General features: G+C 49.2%; 1 protein-coding gene across 1 annotated transcript in view; it reads right to left on the bottom strand.

Annotated features, from left to right (window-relative positions):
* COL9A2 (collagen type IX alpha 2 chain) overlaps positions 1-21422 on the bottom strand; it is a 168628-nt gene extending 147206 nt beyond the window's left edge. The window contains exons 1-2 of the mRNA XM_069622556.1: positions 21221-21422; positions 12857-12931 (exon numbers count right to left, since the gene is read on the bottom strand). Of these exons, the coding sequence (XP_069478657.1) occupies positions 12857-12931; positions 21221-21289 (144 nt within the window). The 5' untranslated portion in view covers positions 21290-21422. The remainder of the gene's footprint in view (positions 1-12856; positions 12932-21220) is intronic.
* Positions 21423-23652: the final 2230 nt, after the last annotated feature.

Here is a 23652-nt window from a genome sequence, read left to right as displayed (position 1 = left end):
ATGTATGCATGAATGTGTCTATCATCTGAACAAAAACACCCAAACAAGTGGATCATAACAGGCCAACTACACGAATAAGCCATATCGACATAAGTTCGGTATAGACATTGCAAAAGCAAAATGACTACCTAGAAGAGACTCATGGCTTCTTATAAATGACACACCTCAGTCTACGAATCAGATCATACTGTGCAAATTAAGGAAGAGGAAATACCAAAATGACAAAGGCTCAGAATCGGCTGATACAAGTAAAGGAATGGCAGGATATGATCAGCTCTATCCAAAACAATGACAACCGCTCATTCTGAGGAAACGTTAGGGTAGGGGACATGCTAACACGGGCCCTCTAGGCTATGTTGGGCCAGGTAAATTCTTACCACCATGGGAATTAGGAAGTACTCTGAATTTCAATCATGCAAACCAGCTAGATGCCCTGTACCAGTAACATAGGCGATATTATAAGTTTAATAAGGAGCCTGTCTGGTTCTACTGCACCACGGCCAGATGGTCTTTGCTAGGCCCTGATGAAACGAGATCCTTGCACTTGGGGGATATAGACTGCATACATGTTTTACCCGGGTATACCAGAGGACCTGATACGCATGATTAGTCCCCTGCGTGACAATACAATGGTGGCAGTACGATTAAATCAGAACAGACTATTGAGTGACTGGATTTTGACAACCCTGTTCAGGCTATAGCTTGCTGTCCTTAACTCTGCATGAACTCTACCATCTGTTCATCAGCTTAAAATAGGGCGATGTTATTGGACTGCACACCAGAAAGATTACAAAAGCAGTTCAAGGTCCCACAGCGGTTCTATGTCCATTCATCCCCAGAGTATCTTGTCATGGAATGTTTTGCCAAAATGTGTTCGCAGAAACAAATCATCACATTTTTTTATTTTTATTTTTGGGGTTACCCTCCAAACTCCCTTCCCTTTTATTCAGTCTCTATCCTTTCACGACCCCTAACCCTTATATGCTCTGACCCACCAGCCCCCATATTTTTCGATTATTTTTTTTGGCCGGCAAAACACTGTAAATAAAAAACAGGTGATGAATGAACGTTGTAACCCCACAACAATACTCAGATGATTACTCTTTGGTTATTAACACTACGAAAACCAATATTAAGGTATTCAATGGTAACATGAAAACAGGTATAAATGATCTGTCAAACAACTATTGATATAGTATCGACGTGCACATTTCTCGGAGTATATGTAGACAATGAACTGAATTGGATGACCATTTTGATCATGTTCAGTGCACTGTTAAACATATTTGACTGGAATCGGGACATTCGCTATCGGAAACTCTGGGTTTACCTTGAACCCACTAGTAGACATCTATAAATTATAACTGGCACCTGTCATGTGATATGGGGAACACGACAGCTGGGAGGGCTGCAAACTCTTGATAACAATTTTATTGAGAAACTATGCTCTTGCTCTCAAGAACTCTTAACTAAATATGGCATGTTTTCAATGGACTTTAATGTAATCAAATTGAGCATAAATTATTACAATAAGTTAACCTCGGCTCAACCTAAACTTTGACGCATACATTATTAACAACTTGTTTGCCAAACATTGTGAAGCATGGGAACTCCACTCTCTGGCAGTTACAGCGAAACAACCTTTATTGATCACAATATCTCATGAAGCCTGATTTCGATATATCTGCAGTTGGTTATAAACACTTGGTTAAAAAGAGACTAACAGAGACAGCGTATGAACAGACCCTCGCTGATCTAGCTAGACTAGCAGAGATAGCGTATGAACAGACCCTCAATGATCTAGCTAGACTAGCAGAGATAGCGTATGAACAGCTCCTCACTGATATAGCTAGACTAGCAGAGCTAGTGTATGAACAGCTCCTCACTGATCTAGCTACACTAGCAGAGCTAGTGTATGAACAGACCCTCAATGATCTAGCTAGACTAGCAGAGATAGTGTATGAACAGACACTCAATGATCTAGCTAGACTAGCAGAGCTAGTGCATGAACAGACCCTCACTTATCTAGCTAGACTAGCAGAGATAGCGTATGAACAGAACCTTACTGATCAATCTAGATTAGCAGAGATAGCGTATGAACAGACCCTCACTGATCTAGCTAGACTAGCAGAGCTAGTGTATGAACAGACCCTCACTGATCTAGCTAGACTAGCAGAGCTAGTGTATGAACAGCTCCTCACTGATCTAGCCAGACTAGCAGAGATAGCGTATGAACAGACCCTACTGATTTAGCTAGACTAGCAGAGATAGCGTATGAACAGCGTCTCACTGATCTAGCTAGACTAGCAGAGGTAGTGTATGAACAGACCCTCAATGATCTAGCTAGACTAGCAGAGATAGTGTATGAACAGACACTCAATGATCTAGCTAGACTAGCAGAGCTAGTGCATGAACAGACCCTCACTTATCTAGCTAGACTAGCAGAGATAGCGTATGAACAGAACCTTACTGATCTAGCTAGATTAGTAGAGATAGCGTATGAACAGACCCTCACCAATCTACCTAGACTAGCAGAGCTAGTGTATGAACAGACCCTCACTGATCTAGCTAGACTAGCAGAGCTAGTGTATGAACAGCTCCTCACTGATCTAGCTAGATTAGCAGAGATAGCGTATGAACAGACCCTACTGATTTAGCTAGACTAGCAGAGATAGCGTATGAACATCGTCTCACTGATCTAGCTAGACTAGCAGAGGTAGTGTATGAACAGACCCTCAATGATCTAGCTAGACTAGCAGGGATAGTGTATGAACAGATGCTCAATGATCTAGCTAGAGTAGCAGAGATAGCGTATGAACAGACCCTCACTGATCTAGCTAGACTAGCAGAGCTAGTGTATGAACAGACCCTCAATGATCTAGCTAGAGTAGCAGAGATAGCGTATGAACAGACCCTCACTGATCTAGCTAGACTAGCAGAGCTAGTGTATGAACAGACCCTCAATGATCTAGCTAGACTAGCAGAGATAGCGTATGAACAGACCCTCACTGATCTAGCTAGACTAGCAGAGCTAGTGTATGAACAGACCCTCACTTATCTAGCTAGACTAGCAGAGATAGCCTATGAACAGAACCTTACTGATCTAGCTAGACTAGCAGAGATAGCGTATGAACAGACCCTAACTGATCTAGCTAGACTAGCAGAGCTAGTGTATGAACAGACCCTCAATGATCTAGCTAGACTAGCAGAGATAGTGTATGAACAGACCCTCAATGATCTAGCTAGACTAGCAGAGATAGCGTATGAACAGATCCTCACTGATCTAGCTAGTCTAGCAGAGATAGCGTATAAACAGACCCTCACTGATCTAGCTAGACGAGCAGAGATAGCGTATGAACAGACCCTCACCAATCTAGCTAGACTAGCAGAGATAGTGTATGAACAGACACTCAATGATCTAGCTAGACTAGCAGAGCTAGTGTATGAACAGACCCTCAATGATCTAGCTAGACTAGCAGAGATAGCGTATGAATAGACACTCAATGATCTAGCTAGACTCGCAGGGATAGCATATGAACAGACCCTCAATGATCTAGCTAGACTAGCAGAGATAGTGTATGAACAGACCCTCAATGATCTAGCTAGACTAGCAGAGCTAGTGTATGAACAGACCCTCAATGATCTAGCTAGACTAGCAGAGATAGCGTGTGAATAGACGCTCACTGATCTAGCTAGACTAGCAGAGCTAGCGTATGAACAGACCCTCACTAATTTAGTTAGACTAGCAGAGATAGCATATGAACAGACCCTCACCAATCTAGCTAGACTCGCAGAGATAGCGTATGAACAGACCCTCACTGATCTAGCTAGACTAGCCGAGATAGCGTATGAACAGACCCTCACTGATATAGCTAGACTAGCAGAGATAGCATAATAAGAGATCCTTACTGATCTAGCTAGAAGCGCAGAGATAGCATATGAACAGATCCTTACTGATCTAGCTAAACTAACAGAGATAGCGTACGAACAGACACTCACTGATCTAGCTAGACTAGAAGACAAAGCGTATGAACATAACCTCACTGATCTAGCCAGGCTAACAGAGATAGTGTATGAACGGATGCTCACTGATCTAGCTAGACTAGCAGAGATAGCATATGAACAGATCCTCACTAATCTAGCTAGACTAGCAGAGATAGTGTATGAAGAGACCTGCACTGATCTAGTTAGACTAGCAGAGATAGCGTATGAACAGACCCTCACTTATCTAGCTATACTAGCAGAGATAGCATATGAACAGAACCTTACTGATCTAGCTAGACTAGCAGAGATAGCGTTTGAACAGACCCTCACTGATCTAGCTAGACTAGCAGAGCTAGTGTATGAACAGACCCTCAGTGATCTAGCTAGACTAGCAGAGATAGTGTATGAACAGACACTCAATGATCTAGCTAGACTAGCTGAGCTAGTGTATGAACAGACCCTCAATGATCTAGCTAGACTAGCAGAGATAGCGTATGAACAGATCCTCACTGACCTAGCTAGTCTAGCAGAGATAGCATATAAACAGACCCTCACTGATCTAGCTAGACATGCAGAGATAGCGTATGAACAGACCCTCACCAATCTAGCTAGACTAGCAGATATAGTGTATGAACAAACACTCAATGATCTAGCTAGACTAGCAGAGCTAGTGTATGAACAGACTCTCAATAATCTAGCTAGACTAGCAGATATAGCGTATGAACAGACCCTCAATGATCTAGCTAGACTAGCAGAGATAGCGTATGAACAGAACCTCACTGATCTAGCTAGACTAGCAGAGCTAGTGTATAAACAGACCCTCAATGATCTAGCTAGACTAGCAGAAATAGTGTATGAACAGACACTCAATGATCTAGCTAGACTAGCAGAGCTAGTGTATGAACAGACCCACAATGATCTAGCTAGATTAGCAGAGATAGCATATGAACAGACTCTCACCAATCTAGCTAGACTCGCGGAGATTGCACATGAACAGACCCTCACTGATCTAGCTAGACTAGCAGAGATAGCGTATGAACAGACCCTCACTGATCTAGGTAGACTAGCAGAGATAGCATATGAACATACCCTCACTGATCTAGCTAGACTAGCAGAGATAGCGTATGAACGGGCACTCACTGATCTAGCTAGACTAGAAGAGAAAGCATATGAACATAACCTCACTGATTTAGCTAGACTAGCAGAGATAGCATATGAACAGATCCTCAATGATCTAGCTAGACTAGCAGAGACAGCGTATGAACAAAACCTTACTTATCTAGCAGCACTAGCAGAGATAGCGTATGAACAGAACCTCGCTGACCTAGCTAGACTGGCAGAGATAGCATATGAACAGAACCTCACTGATCTAGCAGAACTAGCAGAGATAGCGTATGAACAGATCCTCAATGATCTAGCTAGACTAGCAGAGACAGCGTATGAACAAAACCTTACTTATCTAGCAGCACTAGCAGAGATAGCGTATGAACAGAACCTCGCTGACCTAGCTAGACTGGCAGAGACAGCATATGAACAGACCCTCACTGATCTAGCTAGACTAGCAGAGTTGGCGTATGAACGGGCACTCACTGATCTAGCTAGACTAGAAGAGAAAGCATATGAACATAACCTCACTGATTTAGCTAGACTAGCAGAGATAGCATATGAACAGATCCTCAATTATCTAGCTAGACTAGCAGAGACAGCGTATGAACAAAACCTTACTTATCTAGCAGCACTAGCAGAGATAGCGTATGAACAGAACCTCGCTGACCTAGCTAGACTGGCAGAGACAGCATATGAACAGAACCTCACTGATCTAGCAGAACTAGCAGAGATAGCGTATGAACAGATCCTCAATGATCTAGCTAGACTAGCAGAGACAGCGTATGAACAAAACCTTACTTATCTAGCAGCACTAGCAGAGATAGCGTATGAACAGAACCTCGCTGACCTAGCTAGACTGGCAGAGACAGCATATGAACAGACCCTCACTGATCTAGCTAGACTAGCAGAGATAGCGTATGAACGGGCACTCACTGATCTAGCTAGACTAGAAGAGAAAGCATATGAACATAACCTCACTGATTTAGCTAGACTAGCAGAGATAGCATATGAACAGATCCTCAATGATCTAGCAGAACTAGCAGAGATAGCGTATGAACAGATCCTCAATGATCTAGCTAGACTAGCAGAGACAGCGTATGAACAAAACCTTACTTATCTAGCAGCACTAGCAGAGATAGCGTATGAACAGAACCTCGCTGACCTAGCTAGACTGGCAGAGACAGCATATGAACAGACCCTCACTGATCTAGCTAGACTAGCAGAGATAGCGTATGAACGGGCACTCACTGATCTAGCTAGACTAGAAGAGAAAGCATATGAACATAACCTCACTGATTTAGCTAGACTAGCAGAGATAGCATATGAACAGATCCTCAATGATCTAGCTAGACTAGCAGAGACAGCGTATGAACAAAACCTTACTTATCTAGCAGCACTAGCAGAGATAGCGTATGAACAGAACCTCGCTGACCTAGCTAGACTGGCAGAGACAGCATATGAACAGAACCTCACTGATCTAGCAGAACTAGCAGAGATAGCGTATGAACAGATCCTCAATGATCTAGCTAGACTAGCAGAGACAGCGTATGAACAAAACCTTACTTATCTAGCAGCACTAGCAGAGATAGCGTATGAACAGAACCTCGCTGACCTAGCTAGACTGGCAGAGACAGCATATGAACAGACCCTCACTGATCTAGCTAGACTAGCAGAGATAGCGTATGAACGTGCACTCACTGATCTAGCTAGACTAGAAGAGAAAGCATATGAACATAACCTCACTGATTTAGCTAGACTAGCAGAGATAGCATATGAACAGATCCTCAATGATCTAGCAGAACTAGCAGAGATAGCGTATGAACAGATCCTCAATGATCTAGCTAGACTAGCAGAGACAGCGTATGAACAAAACCTTACTTATCTAGCAGCACTAGCAGAGATAGCGTATGAACAGAACCTCGCTGACCTAGCTAGACTGGCAGAGACAGCATATGAACAGACCCTCACTGATCTAGCTAGACTAGCAGAGATAGCGTATGAACGGGCACTCACTGATCTAGCTAGACTAGAAGAGAAAGCATATGAACATAACCTCACTGATTTAGCTAGACTAGCAGAGATAGCATATGAACAGATCCTCAATGATCTAGCTAGACTAGCAGAGACAGCGTATGAACAAAACCTTACTTATCTAGCAGCACTAGCAGAGATAGCGTATGAACAGAACCTCGCTGACCTAGCTAGACTGGCAGAGACAGCATATGAACAGAACCTCACTGATCTAGCAGAACTAGCAGAGATAGCGTATGAACAGATCCTCAATGATCTAGCTAGACTAGCAGAGACAGCGTATGAACAAAACCTTACTTATCTAGCAGCACTAGCAGAGATAGCGTATGAACAGAACCTCGCTGACCTAGCTAGACTGGCAGAGACAGCATATGAACAGACCCTCACTGATCTAGCTAGACTAGCAGAGATAGCGTATGAACGGGCACTCACTGATCTAGCTAGACTAGAAGAGAAAGCATATGAACATAACCTCACTGATTTAGCTAGACTAGCAGAGATAGCATATGAACAGATCCTCACTGATCTAGCAGAACTAGCAGAGATAGCGTATGAAGTAAATGTCGCATTTACAATGGATCCATGTGGGATCTGCTCGCTTTTTGCTGGCTCGTAAAACCTACAGGCTCCATAGGGATCCCGAGCATGTTCATCCCGGAGGGAGGCCTCTCCACTAAACACATGGACGTGACGTTGCGTGCCGTGAAGTGGGTGCATGGCACATAAACCTGACACCAGGCTTTTACGCTATGCATTTATGAACTTGCACTGATGAAAATCAGCCCTCTTGTGGTTTTCGATCGTGGTATAGGATTGCCACGTTTTTAGTGACTGTGAATGAGCAAAATTCATTTGTGGCCTACAGTAAATGAATTTCCTCTGTTCTTTTCTCGTTTACTTCTTTTATGTGTATTTTATTTCTATGTGAAAAGCTATGATAGTATTTTATAGCTACAGCACACTAAATATAAAAGTGTTTGCATCATTGTGATTGAGTTTAGATGTGTGTAGCCAAGTGTATTGTTTAAATTGGCTGATTACTTTTGCATACACTATTTCTAATCTATTTGAATGCATCTGTTAATTTATTTTACATGTTCAAAGTTCAGGGAAAGCGTGTATGCCTTGTCTATGTACATTTTTAGTTTAAACAAGTAAGCAGGGGGGTTGTTGTCCATCTGTTGTGAAACGGTTCTACATCCGGCTGATCTTAAAAGACATTGGGCCTCATTCTAAGTGTGGCGGTTAGGAAATAAGGGTGCCGGTCGCACCATACTGGCACCCTTTTCGCAGTGCCAACTCTGTCTTCCAGGGCCGTTGCAGATGGCAGAGTTTTCACAGATGCACCGACACCATTAACAATGGTGCCGGTGCTTCCGTGAACCCATTCCCAAATCCACTGCCTGGAATCCTGGTCCGCTGGGACTTGTACCGGTAAAACAGGCAGTTGATTTGCTATTAGAGGGCGTTGCCGGCAAGTTACCGCGGTCCTTGTAATGAGGCCCGTTGTTTCCAAGTAATACGTTTACAAGTTGATGCAAAAGTTATTTAGCAGATTGCCTTTTTGAAATATTTCTTTGGTGAAAATAATATGTGACTGGTGCATATGAAAGGGTTTGTGTTTAAATGTGGCTTAATTGTAGCCAGTGCTGCATGGGTACCAGGCCCCAGTAACCTGTGCCCCATGGCTGACAGGTCGGGGAGAGGGCGGGGGCAGCCCGAGCAAGGGGACACCACACGGGGCTGCTCCCCCTCTCCCCATGTCCCTCTTACATGTCCTCCCCGAGGGCAGCCACTCTGTCGCCAGCACAAACAGGAAGAATGAAGGGCAAGGTGTAAGCAACACCTTGCCCTTCCTCCCAAAGTGGTGCTAAGCACCTGAGGCAGAAGAGGTAGGAAATAGGCAGGACCAACTGAGCTTAGTCAGGGACCAACTGAGCTAAGCACCCGAGGGTGCGGATGCTGTCTGCGCCAGCTGGCAGGGGGGCTGGCAACACAGCCCCCCACACAGGCACAACAAAGACCCAGGGCCAGCCCCTCGGTCCAATATAAGGAGCTGATTTTCAGAAGAAAGGAAGAAATCAGTTTCTGACCCTGCACGGGGACCCAAGCAAAAGAGTACACTGCGCACGCAGAGTCCCTCTCTTCTTTGAACATTGCTCTGCTCAGAAATCATCTTTGCAGACGTGAGTTTTTACTTACTCCATCGACAAAGGCTGTTTGTGGTCAACCCCGGCTGCATTAACGGAAGAAGGAGACAAGAAGCGCCATTGCCGTAGAACAGTCATCAGAACGCAGTGCGAGCACGGAGGTCGTGAGGGAGTGAGCCGTCAGGTTTCCTGTCAGAAGCGCCGCTTCAAGAAGGGCCCACTGCTTCATTAAATTGAATAACAGTAGGCGTTGATTTCCAAACCACAGAAGACAGCGTGCTGCAAACAAACTGAGCAGAAGCCCTGCAAGGCCCAGGAAACAGCTTCTAATTTCATATGCATTGAAAGGCCGGGAAAGATTGAAGGGCTGCAAATAGACAAAAGGCGCGCACTAGATTTCCAAAAACTGACTAAAACAACAGGCTTATCAGAGGGCATATGTTCACACCCATACGAAACCTTGCTGTTCAGAACAGCTTTTTCGCTAGCATATTTTGTAGCCTTCAGGGTGAGCAAACTCATAGCATCAAGAACCAAAGCCAACAATGGGCTAGGGATGATGGGCATAAAGGTGAGGGCAGACAGCATCACCATTGATGTCCAGAAGTCCAAAACAGGTGCCAGAAGGGAATGAAATATCGATTGTATTGACAATGTAAACAACTGCCCAGTATGCTTTACCAATCTATACTGGTCACAGCACCCCCTAGTAGGGGGGAGATTTTTGATACACAGGGACTCCTCCGCCCTGAGTCATTACCAGTTCAAGGGGATACTGTTGAAAGACATTGGCAAAGCAGGATGGGACCCAAAAGAGTTGGGGACCAACTCTTTTAGAATTGGCGCAGCGACTACTGCATGGCAGGGGGGGTCTGGGTTCTCAGCAGGTAAAAAGCATAGGGGGATGGAAATCAGACTGCTTCAAGAAATACATAAGACCGGAACTAATATAAACTCTTTCTCCCCCTACCCCCAAAACAGATCAGGATGTACCCGTAAAATCAGCCAGAATAGTAGAGCACTCTTTTGTTTTTTAGAACAGGCCGATGGGCTGAGGAAACAAATGAAAGGACAACTTTTAAAAACACCATCACCTCGTGGTGGGGTTACAGGGGCTTCTGCTGGCCAGACATCCATGAAAAAGTGGCAGACCTGGTGGCATACAGGGATCCGCTGGAGTCCCTAGTCATACACCTGGGAGGAGATTAGCTAGTAGCCATGGGGAGGAGAACATTATTGCAAGACATATGCACCTCACTAGCAGGCATCGCTCACAGATGAAGGGACAGAGGCACTTGGTATTCATCCAATGCTACCTAGGAAAACCTGGCTGAGAGCAAATTCACACAAACCCGTGGACACTTCTAGAAAGAAATTGAGTAGAGGGGTAGAAAAATGTTACGCAGGGGACTAGGGGGCAGGGGACTAGGGTTCCTAAAACATAGCGCCATTACCCTGGCCAACCCAGACCTTTTTCATAAGGACACAACACATTTATCAGGGGCAGGAATGGAGCATTTCCACAGAGAGATAATAGATAACCTCGCAAACAGGGGCTGTCACTAGCAACTTTGGGGGGAACCTGGACGGCCGGCAAGCCGCCCAGGTGTGGCAGCACGGGCCAGAGGGGGCAACCGCAGGACCCGGTGCTCAAAAGTACAGCATATTATGGTTACTGTAATTAGGATTATATTTCTCATGACCATAACTTGTGCAATAAAATGCCACTGCCTTTTATTCCCAACACTTACCCAATGTTCTCGTGTACTTCTTGGGGGGGATATATATATATGTGCTTACAGCCAGATTTGTGTTTTTACTTCTGACTGCATCTGGGCCCACTGGTTACCAATTTCACATTGGATTTGTAATGTGTGTATAGAAGAAACATGTGTCCCGTGGGCCCTAGAAAGTCATGGTACTGCAACCTTTGGCTCTCTGGGTGCATTAGACTACAGCTCCCATCAGCCCAAGCCATCATCATCAATACTGAGGCATTGGGCCTCATTACGACCCAGGCGGTAAGTTACCGCCTGGGTCGTACCCTTACCACCATGGTGTAAACTATGTTTACACCATGATGGATGGCGGATTTACCGCCCCATTCCAAGGTGAGTGGGGCGGTAAATCCCCATTTCCCATTTTACTCTTCCCCATTCCCATTTTTGCCCCATAGGGCATAATTGGAGTGGGCAAGGCGCTAATTACGCCACCGTAAATTACGGTGGCGTAATTAGCACCATGGTCCCTTAGCGCCATGGATTTTAACGCCTGCAAAAAGCAGGCGTTAAACTCACCATGGCGCAAAGGGACCTCGGAATCAGGCGTTAAGGGTCGGCGCCGTTTACGGCGCCGTTAACCCCTTAACGCCTGACTCATAATGAGGCCCATTGTGCGAGTTGTAGTCAAAAATATCTGGAGAGGCGCATATTGTAGACCCTGGGGGTCACCTCAGTGGAATGTTTTTCTCTTTTAATATAAGTTACAGCTCCCCGGTGTCTGGCAGTTTTACTTGGGGGTCCATTATATTCCAGAGTGACCAAATGAGTGGATGAGTGTGTCAGTGAGTGTGTCAGTGAGTGTGTTAGCGAACAATATATGTGTGAGTTTGAATAATGTCCATGAGTGACTTTTGCACGAGTCAACATTGGAAGGTGGTGAGTGGGAGTGCTGCACGGGAGTGCTGTGTACTGTGGCAGTGACTGAATTGGTGCTTTTCGTGAGGGAATGAGTGAGTTTCTAATGCATGTCGGTATATGGGCATTGTGCATGAGTGACAAGGGTTATGTGTGAGTGAGCGCCGTGCAGGCTTGAGTTCCGTACATGAACCAGAACATGAGTGAGAGATGCATAGTGCGAATGTCATACAGTGAGGCAGGGCTTGAGTACTGTGCATAAGTGTGATGGGCTGAGTGAGGATTTCCTGACGTGGTAATTGCTTTCTGTTTTGTAAGTGACTACGTGATTGGGTGGTGGGTGGGTGAGTGTCGTGAGTGAGTGAGTATTGTGTGTGACTACGCGTTTCATTCCGTGAATAATATTAATGAGTGGGTGAGTTTGGCACGCGTGTGCGCAGTAGCTATGCGAGTGACCGTGCTAGGAGTGAGTGTGTTGCAGGCGGTATTGAGAAGGGTGATCGTGTGAGTAGTCATGGTGAGGGAGCGTGAGGGAGTGAGGGAGGGAGCACTGGGCACCCTTATGAGTGAGTGCGTGCACCATTCCAGCGCTGTAAGTACCATGAGTAGATGGTGTAACGTGGAGCTGCCACACGCTTCATTTTTGCCAACATTGCTCCTTAAACACACACAGAAGGGGGGGGGGGTGTTTCCAGAAATAGGGATTATAAAAATGCGCCCCTCTGCGTCCCTCTTTCCTAGGCCCTGGCCTGTCCTCACAGCCCTGCAGCCGATCTGACATTAAGACAGTAGTGCAATGACCAAGCTGCCTTTCCACGGTCTCTGCCACCCTCTGCTGGCCGCAGGCTGAATTACCGCCCTGGTCCTACCGTCCCTCCCCAGAGGAGGCGGACCCCGCCACAAAGCCCCTCTTTGTCCGGAGCTGCCAGCGCTGAACTCTCTACTCACGTCGATGCCATCGGATCCGGGTGTTCCAGGAGGGCCGGGGGGACCTGGTGGTCCTTGTTCACCTGGTGGACCCCTCTAGAAAGAGATTAGACAGGAGAAGCATATGAGTGGCCGGTAATAGCGGGAAGACAGACATTGCAATCAGTTCAAATGCTTATGATAAAGAGAACATTTGTCCTAGTGACCATGATAAAAATAGTAACTAGTGCTTTATTGAGTACAGGCTGCCACGCCCTTACACTCTGCGTGGCCTCGACTCCTTGTGACCCCCTACAAAAGCAGCTGGGAGACGGGGGGAGGGGGGATGTATAAATGACACCGTACATCTGAAGTCTCCCCAAACTCGACAGGACCCCTGGAATAGACGTCACTCTTCCCTGATCCTGAACAATTCTTCAAATCGCCACGACAGTAATCGATCGAACCAACATCACCCCCCTATATCGACACAAATGACAGCACGTGTCCCTAAAATGCGGTGCTTGGCGGTAGAGGGGCCTTGGGGGGGGGGGGGGGGGCTGGCAATGTGGCTACACGGAGTTTCCTGCATCTCCCGTGCGGCGGCGCCCCTGGGGTCACGCACATCTGAAGGTCACGATACTTCCCGCCTGACCCACAATCCCTGTCCAGTTGTGTGACCACCGCCGCCTTCCTCCTTTCCACATTAACCCCCCACACCTCCCTCACCCCTCATCTGTGCAAGATGTGAGAGAAGCTGAAATATCCACGACCCCAACACCCCCACACACACACCATACAGTGTCCTGGAGCTGAGAATTCTATAGGAACAACCCTCCCCCGCCCCCCACCCCCAGCGTTATTGTCTGTAATAGGTAGATTCACAGCGACATGTCATACAACATGACAGTGTCATGCTATGCCCCGAAAGACATATATTGGACCCAGCCCATATAACGTGCAAAAAGTCACCGCCCACAATGCATCGCGCTGCTTACATTTATCTCAGGTAGAAAACATCTCGTGCACGAAATGTCACTGTTTTGCTCTTCGGTAATAACTCTGGGCCCGATTCATGGAATATTTGCCCGGTTCAAAGTGACTTTGCACCGCTGAAAGGTGACTTTGTACTGCCGACACAAACCCTGATTCATGGAACTGTGCAAAGCGCATTTCTGCCGTGCAGAGTCCGGGCAAAGTCGGTGCATAGTCATTTTTGTAGTTTAAAATGACTCTGCCCGGACTTTGCACGGCAAATATACACTTTACACAGTTCCATGAATTAGGGTTCGTGTCGGCAGAGCAAAGTCACTTTTCAACGGTGCAAAGTCACTTTGAACCCGGCAAATATTCCATAATCGGGCCTAAAATGTGTTCTATGGAGCATTCGCTGGCTGTGCCTTCTGATACAATGGGCCTCATTACAGGTTCGGCGATAGCCTTGCCGGTAAAACAGGCAGGCTGCCAAAGACCTTGCAATTTATTCCGGTGGCTGGCAATGGGGAAATAGAGGGCCATTACAACCCTTGCAGACCCTGTATTTCCCCATTCCCAGGTGCCGGAATGCATTACTCGCCATTCCCATTTGAGTCCCATTGAGTCCAATAGGACTCAAATGGGAATGGGGTTACATTTTTTTCCGGCACCCGGGAATGGGCGATTACCGGGTCTGCTGGGGCTGTAAGCCCCGGTATTTGGCCATTCCCGGTGCCGGATAATTCATGACTCCGGCAGCAGCCGTGCCGGTATTTACCAGCACGGCTGCTGCCATCTTCGTAATGACTCCCCATGTCTTGGTGCAACACAGAGGCAGTAGAACCAGTGGTGATGGTGTGTGGCTAGACTGCCTGGTGTGTTCCCCAAAGTCCTTCCATCTGCGTGCTTTGGGTTCATCCATTGCAGGCGATACGGATTCAGCATCCAGATGTATTTATTTCACCAACGTGCAAGCAGACGACAGCCTGCTTACCTCTGAGAAATGCCCATACTCCATGCAACGTATAGCAGCCCTGCTGTGAGGTGTGATGCTGTCCCAACAGAAGTATAAGAGCACAGAGGAGAAGGGCACTGGCCTAGAAAAAGTATAGCAGCACTTCGGTGAGGTGTGGTGCTGTCCCAACAGAAGTAGAAGAGCTCAGAGGAGAAGGGCACTGGCCTAGCAAAAGTATAGCAGTGAGGTGTGGTGTTGTCCCAACAGAAGTAGAAGAGCTCAGAGGAGAAGGACACTGGTCTAGCAAAAGTATAGCAGCCCTGCTGTGAGGTGTGATGCTGTCCCAAGAGAAGTATAAGAGTCCACAGGAGAAGGGCACTGGCCTAGAAAAAGTATAGCAGCCCTGCTGTGAGGTGTGATGCTGTCCCAAGAGAAGTATAAGAGTCCACAGGAGAAGGGCACTGGCCTAGAAAAAGTATAGCAGCCATGCTGTGAGGTGTGGTGCTGTCCTAACAGAAGTAGAAGAGCTCACAGGAGAAGGGCACTGGCCTAGAAAAAGTATAGCCGCCCTGCTGTGAGCTATGGTACTGTCCCAACAGAAGTAGAAGAGCCCAGAGGAGAAGGGCACTGGCCTACCAAATGTATAGCAGCCCTGCTGTGAGGTGCTGTGCTCTTCCAACAGAAGTAGAAAAGCCTAGAGGAGACGGGCATTGGCCTAGCAAAGGTATAGCAGCCCTGCTGTGAGGTTTGGCGCTGTCCCAACAAAAGTATAAGAGCCAAGAGGAGAAGGGCACTGGCCTAGCAAAAATATAGCAGCCCTGCTGTGAGCTGTGGTGCTGTCCCAACAGACGTATAAGAGCCCAGAGGAGTAGGGCACTGGCCTAGCAAAAGTATAAAAGCCCTGCTGTGAGGTGTGGCGCTGTCCCAAGAGAAGTAGAAGAGCCCGGAGTAGAAGGGCACTAGCCTAGAAAAAATATAGCAGCCCTGCTGTGAGCTGTGGTGCTGTCCCAACAGAAGTATAAGAGCCCAGAGGAGTAGGGCACTGGCATAGCAAAAGTATAGCAGCCATGCTGTGAGCTGTGGTGCTGTCCCAACAGAAGCATAAGAGCCCAGAGGAGAAGGGAACTGGCTTAGAAAAAGTATAAAAGTCGTGCTGTGAGGTGTGGTGCTGTCCCAAGAGAAGTAGAAGAGCCCGGAGTAGAAGGGCACTCGCCTAGAAAAAGTATAGCAGACCTGCTGTGAGGTGTGGCGATATCCCAACAGAAGTATAAAAGCCCAAAGGAGAATTGCACTGGCCTAGCAAAATCAAAGCAGCCCTGCTGTGACCTGTGGCACTGTCCCAGCAGACGCGGAAGAGCCCAGAGGAGAAGGGCACTGGCCTAGCAAAAGTGTATCAGCCCTTCTGTGAGGTGTGGTGCTGTCCCAACAGAAATATAAGAGCCGAGTGGAGAAGGGCACCGGCCTAGCAAAAGCATAGCATCCCTGCTGTGAGCTGTGGTGCTGTCCCAACAGAAGTATAAGAGCCCAGAGGATAAGGGCACTGGCCTAGCAAAAGCATAGCAGCCCTGCTGTGAGGTGTGGCGCTGTCCCAACAGATGTTTAAGAGCCCAAAGGAGAAGGGCATTGGCCTAGCAAAAGCATAGCAGCCCTGCTGTGAGCTGTGGCACTGTCCCAACATAAGCATAAGAGCCCAGAGGAGAAGGGCTCTGGGCTAGAAAAAGTATAGCAGCCCTTCTGTGAGCTGTGGTGCTGTCCCAACAGAAGCTGAAGAGCCCAGAGGAGAAGGGCACTGGCCTAGTAAGAGTAATCAGCCCTGCTGTGAGGTGTGGCGCCGTCCCAACAGAGGTATAAGGGCGAGAGGGGAAGGGCACTGACCTAGAAAAAGCATAGCAGCCCTGCTGTGAGGTGTGGCGCTGTCCCAACAGAAGTATAAGAGCCCAGAGGAGAAGGGCACTGACCTAGAAAAAGCATAGCAGCCCTGCTGTGAGGTGTGGCGCTGTCCCAACAGAAGTATAAGAGCCCAGAGGAGAAGGGCACTGGCCTAGTAAGAGTAAGCAGCCCTGCTGTGAGGTGTGGCGCCGTCCCAACCGAGGTATAAGAGCGAGAGGGGAAGGGCACTGGCCAAGCAAAAGCATAGCAGCCTGGCTGTGAGGTATGGCGCTGTCCCAACAGAAGTATGAGAGCCTAGAGTAGAAGGGCACTGGCCTGGAAAACGTATAGAAGCCCGGCTGTGAGGTGTGGTGCTGTCCCAACAGAAGTATAAGCGCCCAGAGAAGAAGGGCACTGGCCTAGAAAAAGTTTAACAGCCCTAGCTGTGGCGCTTTCCCAACAGAAGTATAAGAGCCGAGAGGAGAAGGGCACTGGCCTAGACAAAATATAGCAGTCCTGCTGTGAGCTCTGGTGCTGTCCTAACAGAAGTATAAGGGCCCAGAGGAGAAGGGCATTGCACTAGCAAACGTACAGCAACCCAGCTGTGAGGTGTGGTACTGTCCTTTCAAAAGTACAGCCAGCCTTCTGGGAAGTCCTGGCACTATCATAATATAAGTATGGCAGGCCTTGAGTCAAGTGCCTCATGTCCTCTATCAAAGGTATAGCAGTCCTGATGTAAGCGGTGCTGCTCTGCATCAAAAGTGTAATAGACCTGCAGAGAAGGGTACTTTTCAATCAAAAGTATAGCAGCCGGCTGAGAAGTGTCCTCCGAGTAGAGCAGCCGGCTGAGAAGTGTCCAATGAGTAGAGCAGCTGGCCAGCTCAGAAGTAAAGTACTTTTCTATTAATAGCAAAATGGGCCTTATCAAAGTATAGCAGGCCTGCTGAGACGTGTAGTAACGTCATATCAAAAGCTTACCAGATGTACAGACAAGTGCCAGTACTATCATATAAAAATGATAGCAGTCCTGCAGACAAGTGCCAGTAGGGTTCTATGAAAGGTATAGCAGGCCTTCTGAGATGTGGGATAAGTTAACGTAACATCAAAAGCTTAGGCCTATAGACAAGTGCCAGTCCTGCCCGACCAAAAGTTGAGCCAGTCCCTTCTCCCCTGTGAAGTACCAGTACTTCCCTACAAAGAGTACAGCAGGTCTAGCGGCCAAGGTGGTACTGTCCTCCCAAAAGTATTGCAGTGATGGCACGAGGCAGGCCCGCTGAGAAGTGCCGGGGCTCTTGTATCATTCGTGTAACCGCCTGTGGGACATGTGTCGCCCCTGAGGACAGGGCTGCGCTGCTGGGAAGGGCGGCGTCTGTCCTCCAGAGAAAGAGTGACGCTGAACAAACATTCCTGCCAGCCCCCGACAATGAACCCCAAAACTACCCGACACAGACTAACACCTTGGAAATGGCCAATCCCTTATGGGTGCAACGAAGACGTTTAACAAGCAGGCCTTCTCCTCTGGTATGGTTTGTCAGACATAGATTGGTTGCTTTGGGGTGTCTGAAACTGGCGTCTGATTTACTTACTAGCTTTATTTGTCGGGCAATGTTTGTGTGATATGGGATGTCTGATGAGTGGGGTGTCTGAAATGAGCTGTCTGACCTGGGTGTTTGACATGAAATGAGCTGTCTGACCTGGGTGTTTGACATGAGATGTCTGACACGGATGTCTTGCCTTGATGGCTAGTGTAGTTTGTCTAATGTGGCAGGCCTGGTATAGGCGTCACGCAGAACGACGCGCCTTTCCTTTAACAGGTCACGTGTTGTATGTCGAGCAGTGACCCTGATATATTATAATGTAATATAACGGCCATTGCATCAGACAACGCAGAGAATGCGCCTTTAACTCCCTCGGGCCCTTGCATGCAGCACCCAATGGTAGCTTTAAACTCCCTTCGGTCAGGGTAAAGCTGGAGACTAAGTAAGGTGCCTGGTTCTTCAATTGGTAGGGAAATGTGCATAATGAGTGGTCCTGGGTTGCCTTTTCCAGTGGGAAGTACTTGTGGGGCTTCCATGCACTTATGACTCAGCAGAATGTAAAATATATATAGCTCAGTGGGTGAGAAGGGGGCGGCTCGGGGTGTTCATTCTGATGCGGGGGTAAAGAGGGGGGGGGGGGTTTCAAGAGCCATAAGGCCCTGTACGAAAGCTCCTAACACCCGCGTGCCTGCTGGGCTGGGCTGGAGTCAGCCACCTGTCTGTGCCAGGAATATGACGCAATCCAGCCCAGCCCCGCCAGCCTTTGAGAGCCTCTGACCTGTCGCATAATATCCCAATTCCATGGCGTCTCGTGTGACTGACTCTACCCCTGCCCAACTTGCCTCTCGGAGCTGTCTGACATGGTTCACATTGCTGCACCAGCAACCCCCCCTCCCCTTATTGCCCCCGCCCCCCGCACCCCCCGGCTATTAAGAAGCACAAGCCTGCCCTGTTTACCTGCTGGTAACCCCCCGCCATCCAATCCTCTTTCCCAGATAAAAACCACCCTCTCATTGCACCGTCTTCACTTGAAGTATTAGAATTCCCCCCCCCCACACACACACACCGACACACATACAGCAATCGCATATGTTTGTTACTCTAGACCCCCTAACACCCGCATTCCAAGACAGCCCGTAGGTCGTTCTTTGGGGTTGGGGAAGCGCGTTTACTGGACAGCCATAAACTGCCAAACTGCAACTTGTAAAAACAGCCTCCCTGCAGGACACGGGGCCGGGCCTTCCTGGCGGCACCCAGTCAAAGGGGCCTTTGTGGTGCGCAAATGATTGCCAAATGGCTTCTGCGTGGGGGGGGGGGGTTAAGCCGTTCCCTAATCCCCCTCCCCGCAGCAGCACCTAGGCTGCGAGTCTGGGGCGGCAGCAGCAGGAAAGCTCCCTGCCTGCACTCGCATAAAGAGGGCAGTGTCCTGCAACATTCCTCTCCGCACCGCATCTCCCCGCGCAACAGCAGCCTTCTGTCCAATGCACGGCCCCGCCCCCACCCGCCCACCCTCTGGGAAGGTGCTCCAGTCCAGATGTATGGGCAATACTTGGGTTCTCTCGCATAGCGCCCGGAAGCTCAGTCCCGTGTCTTCTGTGCGCTGTGAATAGCGAGTACTGGGGGATAGGATGTAGCGCATGACGCCCCCTGGTGTGACTAGAAGAAAGGGGCGACAGACCCCCTATTCTAACGGAATGTTGGGGATATCGCCCCCATGCACCCAATTAGAGGCCATACACGCTCCTGGCAGCAGACACCCCCAGACCCAGTGCGCGTTGTGTCTCTTGGGGTGGGCATCTCTGCCACGAATCCAGGGAATGGGTTGGGATATGTGTACCTCTCCAGGTGAAGTGTGAATGCCATCGCTTCCAGGCGCTACACGGCTACCCAGGGGTGTGTAGAATAAGGACGACGAGACATGGGACATTTGGAATGTCAGAGTGAGGGGGGGCGGGGGGCTGCGCGTGATCTTCTCCGATAATGCCCGACCCCCTCCGAAATAAAGGGGCTCCCCGCAGAAATTAAAAACCAACGCCCCCCTCCCCCCCAACGCCCTGTCATTGCCCAGGCCTCTTGGCGCACCGCAGGTCCTTCTCGGTCTCCAGCTCTGTCTGTCAGCCGTGGTCCCTTCTGGAGTTCGTAGACACAGGAGACAGACACAGAAGGTACGGCCCATCCACCTGCCTGCCTCCGTGTCAGGGGAATGCTGTACTTGGTCCCGAGCTCTGTCTTTGCTGGTAGACTATGCCCGCTGCCGTGTTCCTTAAGATACCCTCTGTGCACTACGGGGGCCAATGCGGAGACCCGCACCCATCTCTCCTCCTGTGACCGCAAGGCCACATCCAAACTAGTGTTCAGCTCCGTCTTTGCTCTTACGCTCAGCGCGGTCCCTGGTGTGGGGGTTGGGAGGGGGACGTCTGAATGCAACAGTCTCGCCGCAGAAATGCAATTCTAAGAGCGACATTATACACGGACGGCCTGCCTCTTTTAATGATGATGATGTGTTATTTGTATAGCGCCATAACCCAAAGCGCTTTACAGAGCACATATTTACATACAATGTCATCCAACCGAAATTGGTACTCATTTATCGACCTCGGAAGGATGAAAGGCTGAGTTGGCCTCGCTGGGATTCGAACCAGCGACCTGCAGATCACACTCAGATCGCAGCTTCGAGCGCTTAACCCGCATTTTAGGAGCAGAGAAGCGCATGGTAAAAAGGTTACAAGAAACAAAGAGGACGGTAAAACACGAAACATGTGTCAGGTGGATGAAAGGAGCGAATTCTGCACAAGGGGCTACAGTTGGGAGCAACCGCGGGGGTGGCGGGGTCGCATTGCACGGCATGTGGGGGCTCGGGTCCAAAGACCTGTTCTCGTGGAAAGAACGCATAAGACACAACACGCAAGAGACAGCCTTGAACACATAAATGCACTCGCAGAACCCAAGGGCAAAGCTGGAGACCAGATACGGACAATCCCCTCACACATCCCTCCAGGTGTGGATTGGGTAATGTCACAGAATGGGCAAAACTTAGACATGACAAAGATAGTAAGTGAGTGAACTCACGACTTGAGCCAGGGAGAGACAGAGCGCCTGCAGCAGGAGGGCCAGCCGGAGGGTGCCGCGGAGGGCCATGGCGGGAGTCCGGCTCGGGGGTCCCTTCTGCACACTCTACACTGGCTGAAGACGAACAGGAACAGCAGCACCCAGGCCTGCACCGCGCACAGCCCCTCAGTCCAGCACTGCCAGCCTGCAAGAGGGTCCCCGGGACTGGAGGCCGGGGGAGGGGCGGAGGGGAGGCCGAGGGGGCGGGCGCTGGCATGGGAGCGGGCGCAGGGTGCTCGTGGTTACGGGGCAGCCCTCCAGGTGCAGAGGCAGCGATTGGCTGGAGTGGCCCACAGCAGCCCACCTCAGGATGGAAGCGACTGCAGAGGGGACGGGCGGAGTGGCTGGGAACGAGGGGTGTTTGGGAGGGGCCCGGGGGGACTGGGAACCTGACTTGCTGCAGGCAGTCAGGATAAGACCACCTATCACTCCGGACATTCAAGGTTTATATGAAAATCTAATCAATCACCCAAACGGTGTTACAGTTGCAGAATTCACGGCACTGAGGTTGTCGCCGGCAGTCGGATAAAAGGCGGAGTCGAATCTCCGACCAGCCGGTAGCACACTGCCCCCTGCAGCCGGCGCATTAGCCCAGCATACTAACGGCGTTTGGCGCAATAGAAAGCATGGGACCAGCCCACGTTGAAGCAGTTTTGCACCGTGTCAAATGCTGAAAACGGTTCAAAAGGGCTGGGGGCACATGTTGGGCCGGGGTCGACTCCCATGCACTTTTCATGTGAATGCGAAGGACATTTATTCGGACAATATTTCCTGCTCAAATAATGAAAGGACGCTGCGGGTCTTCTCTTTCTCCGCGTCCCAGTTTATTCCGTTACTTTTTGGGAATAAACGCATAGATATAGGAACACATTCTTGTGTCTGCGGCGGCACCTACGCGAAGCGTGCTCTTGTTTGCGAGTGTATTTTGGAGTCCCTTATGCTACTGGCCTGTCCTGCAGTGTAGTGCACCTCACACACCGGATGCCCGCCCCCTTGTTACTTTTGATAATATTCACGGTTATTTGCACTCGCACAGGTGCTCCCTACCCAACAGTGGACGGGTGAAAGGCTGCGCCTCCCGGGAATCGAACCCAGGGCTAGAGGATTACACATGGATAGAGAACTCTGCTGCAGGCACTGAACCCGCGGAGCACTCAGCATGTCCTGTTTTAGTTCCTTCGAGTCTGGGCACGGAATGTCATCTAATTCCAGCAGGAATGTCTGGCAGTGGAAGCCATGTGTGCATTGGAGGCGCAGGGCGGGAGGGGGGTCATGGGCCAGGAGGGGCTGGCGCAAGACAACATGGCAGAGGAGGTCAGATGTGCGGACCCTCTCTCTCTCTCTCTCCCTCCCCCCTCCCCCTCTCTCTCTTCCTCCTTCTCCCTCTCTGTTTCCCTCCCTCTTGCTGTTGCCCTCTCGCTCCTCTCTCTCTCTCTCCTCTCTCTCCCTCCCCCTTCCCCTCTCTCTCTCTTCCTCCTTCTCCCTCTCTGTTTCTCTCTGTTTCCTCCCTCTTGCTGTTGCCCTCTCTCCCTCTCTCTTTCTCACTCTCTATGTCACTCTTGCAGTTTGTTTCTCCATCTCCCACGACTCTCTCTCTCTCTCTCTCTCTCTCTCTCTCTCTCTCCCTCTCCCTCCTCCCGTCCCCCCTCTTTCTTCCTCCTTCTCCCTCTGTTTCTCTCTGTTTCCCTTCCTCTTGCTGTTGCCCTCTCTCTCTCTCTCTCTCTCCTTCCCCCTTCCCCCTCTCTCTCTTCCTCCCTCTCCCTCTCTGTTTCTCTCTGTTTCCCTCCCTCTTGCTGTTGCTCTCTCTCTCTCTCTCTCCCTCCCCCCTTCCCCCTCTCTCTCTCTTCCTCCTTCTCCCTCTCTGTTTCTCTCTGTTTCCCTCCCTCTTGCCGTTGCCCTCTCTCTCTCTCTCTCCCCCTCCCCCCTTCCCCCTCTCTCTCTCTTCCTCCTTCTCTGTTTCTCTGTTTCCCCCCTCTTGCTGTTGCCCTCTCTCCCTCTCTCTTTCTCACTCCCTATTTCACTTTAGTAGTTTGTTTCTTCATCTCCCACGACTCTCTTTCTCTCTCCCTCTCTCTGGGTCTCTCTCACTCTCTGTTGCCCCCTCTCCCTTATTCTCGCTCACTCTCCTTTTCTCTCTATTTCTCTCCTGCTCTCTAGTTCTCTATCTGCCACGAATCTCTCTCTCTCTCTCTCTCTCTCTCTCTCTCTCTCTCTCTCTCTCTCTCTCACTCTCTTTGGCAATGTCTCATTTGCATACCCACAAATCCCTGTTGCTTGGATTAGACACTGACCCACATCGCCATGCGAATCATGTAATATGTTGATATATGGTGGATTACAAAGGGTTGAGTGGAGAGAGTTGAGTGAATGGAGGTTGTTATGAGAATACCATG

This window comes from Ambystoma mexicanum, chromosome 11 (assembly GCF_040938575.1).
Source record: "Ambystoma mexicanum isolate Mex_15411 chromosome 11, UKY_AmexF1_1, whole genome shotgun sequence".
NCBI classification, from domain to species: domain Eukaryota; kingdom Metazoa; phylum Chordata; class Amphibia; order Caudata; family Ambystomatidae; genus Ambystoma; species Ambystoma mexicanum.
Note: the sequence above shows the minus strand (reverse complement) of the source record. Positions and strands in the feature narration are given on the sequence as shown.